At 42.7% G+C, this 5,142-nt stretch overlaps 1 protein-coding gene across 1 annotated transcript; it reads left to right on the top strand.

The window, feature by feature from the left end:
- The first annotated feature begins 1,444 nt into the window (after positions 1-1,444).
- On the top strand, positions 1,445-3,490 carry BDR25DRAFT_338080 (SET domain-containing protein). The gene is made up of 3 exons (XM_033693251.1): positions 1,445-1,864; positions 1,919-2,218; positions 2,267-3,490. The coding sequence occupies exons 1-3, from the start codon at positions 1,541-1,543 to the stop codon at positions 3,269-3,271; spliced, it is 1,629 nt and encodes a 542-aa protein (XP_033539881.1). The 5' UTR covers positions 1,445-1,540; the 3' UTR covers positions 3,272-3,490.
- Positions 3,491-5,142: the final 1,652 nt, after the last annotated feature.

Raw genomic sequence — 5,142 nt, 5'->3', positions numbered from 1 at the left:
AACCCTTATTATGCTTATTACTAGAGGTGTTGCTTAAGCTGTTCTAGCTTATTATAGAGATACAATATTTATTAGTTTTGTGCCTTTTTAGTTGCTGTAAGGGTCTAGCTAGTGCTAGCAGCTAAGGCGCCTGTTATGCTAATGTGTAAGGTAGTAGTAGCTATACTTTACAGGTAGTAGTAATTACTGTTATAATTCTTACTCTATTAAAATAGTATTTTTAGAAGCACTATAGCCTATAATAATGTTAGAGAGAAGGGGAAGGACTTAGCTAGATTAGGTGTACAGTCTGTTAAGCAGAGTATAGGTAAGGTGGGGATTAGGAAGGCAGGTTGTGGTTTGGCCTAGCAGCTGTATAGGGAGCTAGCAAACCTAATCTAAAAGGATAAGAAAAGAGGTATATATAGAGTAAAATATACAAGGCAGCAATGTCCTTTTTATAAAAGTTTTAATGCTTTTTAGTTTATTAAGTAGGTAAAGACTAAATAGTAATTACAGCCTTCTAACTATAAGCATAATTAAAACTATATACATTTAGTAGCATGCAATTGCAGGCGCTTGCATGCTTATACTAAGACTTGTTAGTGTGCATTTACTTACATGCCTGTGCATGCAAGGTAACCTTTTTTATTAGATAACGCATCCTTCTATGCATTTGTCTAAAAGCTGAAGCTATTCCTTATCTGTTCTGTCACGTGACTTGTCTAGGACGGGCTTAAGGACTTTCCATCCTTGGTCGTTCGAACTGTGGGGCACCGCTAATTGGTTGCTTACGGTCCAATCGTGGGTTGTAACAATAGTATTACTCTTTTTATAAAGTAGTAACGCTACTTAGTTTATATAAGAGATAAACTAAACTTTAATTATACCTTTTATACTTAGTCTGCTGTCCTAGCTATATACATAAAGCCCTAAGGGGTGATTATAGGTAATTATAGGTAATTGTAAGTAAGCGCAGCACGCACCTGCGCGCTCTTGCGCTCCCTTGCGCTCCCTTACTACCCCTTTATTAGACAAGACACTCGTCCGCTAGCTAGCCTATTATAGCTATCCATTCCTCGTCCATCAAGTCACGTAACTCCTCCCGCGGTGGGGTGACATAAGGGCTCCATCCTTGTTCGTCCAAACAGTGGGGCATTACCGGGTGGTAGCTTACGGCCCAATCGTAGGTCGTAACAGTTACATGGTGTACAATAGATTATGTATCTAGGTTGTAATAGGCTTTGTAACTAAGATTTATATTGTCCTACATAGACTTGTTTAGACATTAAGTAGTTAAATTGCGGCTAGGTAAGTAAACACCCTTGGTAAAGGTGTTTCGGGTTTTCCTTTTGCGCTAATCTAAAAAGGGCTAGCATTATATCGCTTAGGGTAGTTCGTGTTTCCACGCGGCTGTCTGCGAGACGCCACAGGGCTCAAATGACGATATACGACTGGACTTTGTGTCAGCCCTCGTATTTATGATCAACCATTCTCCGCTCCCTTCGATTCAACACTCTCCCCATTTTGCTCCCCACTAGTCCCTACCCTCCCATCCATAATGGTATCATCATCCTCGGAGCCTAAATACCCACCGGGCACAAGCACGCCGTTTTACCTTGCCCGTTCAGAGATCTGCGTCGATTCTACGGGCAAGTGCATTGGAGATGGCGTCTTCGCTGGTGGAAACTACGAACCCGGCTCGCATATTTTTACTCTCAACAGACCTTTAGTAGGCAGTCTAGACACAGAGCGTTTGATCGACACATGTGCGCACTGCTACGTTTGGACTGAGGGGTCGGGTATCGGGTCCAGGTTGTATGTTAAAGAAGGCACCAAAGTACAGACTTGTGCTGGGTGTAAGAAGTTTAGGTATTGTAGTAAGGTTTGATCGTACTCCCTCTCACTCTAAGTATCCGGTTTGCTAAGACAGCAGCAGGATTGCCAGAACGACGCTTGGAATCAAGGACACAAGCATGAATGTAAGAACCTGAGGTCTGTCAATGACAAGAGCGTTCCGAAAGCTGTTATAGCTACTATGGAGATCCTGACTAGGCGGAAACACGGGCTCATTACCGACAACGCTTGGGAACTGCTCTGTTGCCTCGATACGCACATCGAAGACTTCAAGGCAAATGGAAAGTATGGAGGAATTGAGTTGATGGCGCTAGGCACAAGCCAATTATCGTTCACGCAGGATACGTTTAGCAAGGATTTCGTTGCAGGCATGTACGCTCGGGTACGTGCTACAACCCTTCTCTTAGAACCGTCCCTAATGATGGCCAAGGTTCTCACCAATTCCTTGACCGTAGTCACACCAACATTCGACCCATTAGGTATCATGATTGACCCATACCTTTGCCATATCAACCACTCTTGCGACCCCAATGCTTTCGTTGTCATGGATGGGCCGGAAGTTGCAATTCGCGCTTTGAGACCCATCAAGAAGGATGAAGAAATAGTTGTCTCCTACATCGACATCACTAATCCCTACTCCCGACGCCAGAGCGAACTCAAAGCACGTTGGTTCTTTACATGCAAATGCAGCAAATGCCAGAAAGGCCCGACTCTCCAAGAAGACAATTGGACCATTCAACCTGGCAATTTGGCCCAGAAATGGAAAGAGGTTGCAGACATCATTGTCCAGAATGAGAACTTCGCGCAAGACCCGGCGAACTACGTCGGGGAATCTCCGGAGGAGAGGAGAGTCGCGGCCCTCCAAGGGAAGGCGTTCGCTGGTTATGAAGACGTGCAACGGATGACGGATCCTCACCAGGCTGTAAAAGGTATCGAAGATGGGATGCGGTTATGCCATCAATCAGGACTCTGGCCAGTGTATCGACAGCCGTATGCTGCATTCCGGGATGACCTGATTGTCAACATGCTTACTGTGGGAAACTTCCCAATTGCCTTTCCTCAGTGCGCGAAACGATATAGATACATTCTGCCAAAGCTCTATCCCGAGGTTGCACACCCCATCCGCGTGGTTCAAACATGGCAAACGGCAATGTTGACTTTGTATCTGGCGAGCCAAGAAGGTACCATGGGATTGGCGCAACCCAGCGTGGACTTCTCGTTAATCGCATTCATGCTCATTATCGAGGTTAAAAACGTCTCCGCTCAGAGCCATGGAGAGAATAGCGCGTTTGCAAAGAGTGTGAAAAAGAAGTATGATGAAATAGTCACTGATCTGGAGTCAAAGTTGGGTCCTAACGTGGATGATTTTGTCGCCCGGGCCATGCCACGTCAGAGGGAAATTTTCATGGAGATGGCGGACTGGATGCAGTATTAAATACGGTGGGAGGTCTTATATCTAATATGGAGTCGGATGTAGTCCCAACGATATCAAGGGTAGCCCCAACTAGTATCGCTAGCAAACTGCCTAAGAATCATTTCTAGTGCAGCTTCCGTCCTGTCAGAGTGGAAGCGTCTGTCTCCCCAACATGTCGGTCTGTATAGCAGGTACCGCTCGGGTCTGGCGAGAGTGGATGGAATGTTGAAAATGGTCTTTCTGAATAATAGCCGCTACCCTTCTACATTTTATGGCTCCCTTTCATCTTTGACATTTTCTTTCGTAGTTTCTAGGCTAAGGGCGTAGCGGAATCGTCAGCAAAATGTGCCGCTGGATCATTACGCATTTACTAGCTCCAACAGGCTTTGTCGTCGCCCACAAAGTCCGCAAGATCGGTCACGAAGGCCCAGTTCACTCAGCGCTGCCAACAGGACGTGGTACGCTACCCCCCGCGAGCCTGCGCCTACCACCCCCCGCCGGCGCCCGCTCCCTGGTCCGGTCTCAACTCCCTGCTGGCCTCCCCCTGGTGCGCTCCGCGCGCAGTCTTGTCTAGGCTACATAAAAAGTGCGCTTATAGGGCGCTTTAATAAGAAGTGCTATAATTCTACTAATAGCAGATTACGCTGCTAGCGCTGTTCCTCTAGGCACAGCTACCTTCCTCTATAAGCCTTATAGTAGCGTGTAGAGTAATCTAGCTTTTAACTTATTTATAGTCCCCTTATTACTATTATCTAGGCGCAGCGTCTTGTTGCAGCTCTTATTGTAAAGGATAAATAAGTAAGCTTCTCTACAGAGATTATATGTTATACCTTAGATTAGACTAATAGGCTATAAGATGTGTCTTAGCTTTAGCTAGTTATTTAAGCTCTGCTTAAAGAAGATACAGTAGAGGAGGTAAAGAAGGTAGTAGAGAAGAATAAGAAGAAGGAGAAGGTGGAAGAGGAGGAGGTAGAGGTGAAGCAGGGTGACGTTTCCCCTAGGCTCCTAGCGCGTTGCTAGCGCGCTAAGAAGCTCTTAAGTAAGCTTGTTAATCTTTTTATAGTTTAAGCTTTTATATTTTTATGCATTTTATATACTAAATCTTTACTTAAACTTTATAACATAAAAGAGTGTTTTTACTATTAATAATTAATATTTTTTTATAGAAGCTCTTTTATATGTCTTTAAGGTTAAGAAGCTACTTAAAGTGCTTAAACTACTATTTTAGTAAGTGCTTTATAAGTTTATTTACTAGCATGTTACTTATTTTAATATAGCGCACTTTAAAAGATTATTTAATGTGCTTCTAGCGCAGCTATATATTCTATATATTAATGTAGCGCAGGTAGGTAGTTATTTAGGCGTTTTTCTCTACTACTAACTAGATTATCTGCTAGTTATTATAGTAGATCTACTACAGTATACCTAGCTCTAAGATAAACTTTTTAAAGAAGTGTTTTAAAGCTAGTAATGTTTTTATAATTTGTGCTAAAGTAAGTAGCTTAGCTTTTATTATAAATATAGTTACTATTAGCTAGAAAGCTAATTTCTATAAAATTAGTTTTTTAAAAAGTAAGATAATATATCTATAAGATAATTATTTAGTTTTTATATAATTAGTAAAAATGTATCTTTACATATAATTAGTTACGCGCCTTCTAGTGCTCTATACTATATGCCTGTATACATTATGTAGTATAGGTATATAATTGCCTAGTTTACTGCCTAGAAGTGCTACTTTTCTAGGTTTATGTAAGAGCACTGTGAAGCAGGAAGCATGAAGCGCAGAAAAGGATACAGGATAGTATTAATAGACGAATCCTTGAGGAGACTCAGGGGTTCGTGAGAGGATATATATATATATGTGCTGGGGCACGTGACAGGACGTCATG

The sequence above is a fragment of the Lindgomyces ingoldianus genome (genome assembly GCF_010093535.1).
Source record: "Lindgomyces ingoldianus strain ATCC 200398 unplaced genomic scaffold BDR25scaffold_64, whole genome shotgun sequence".
NCBI lineage: Eukaryota > Fungi > Ascomycota > Dothideomycetes > Pleosporales > Lindgomycetaceae > Lindgomyces > Lindgomyces ingoldianus.
Note: the sequence above shows the minus strand (reverse complement) of the source record. Positions and strands in the feature narration are given on the sequence as shown.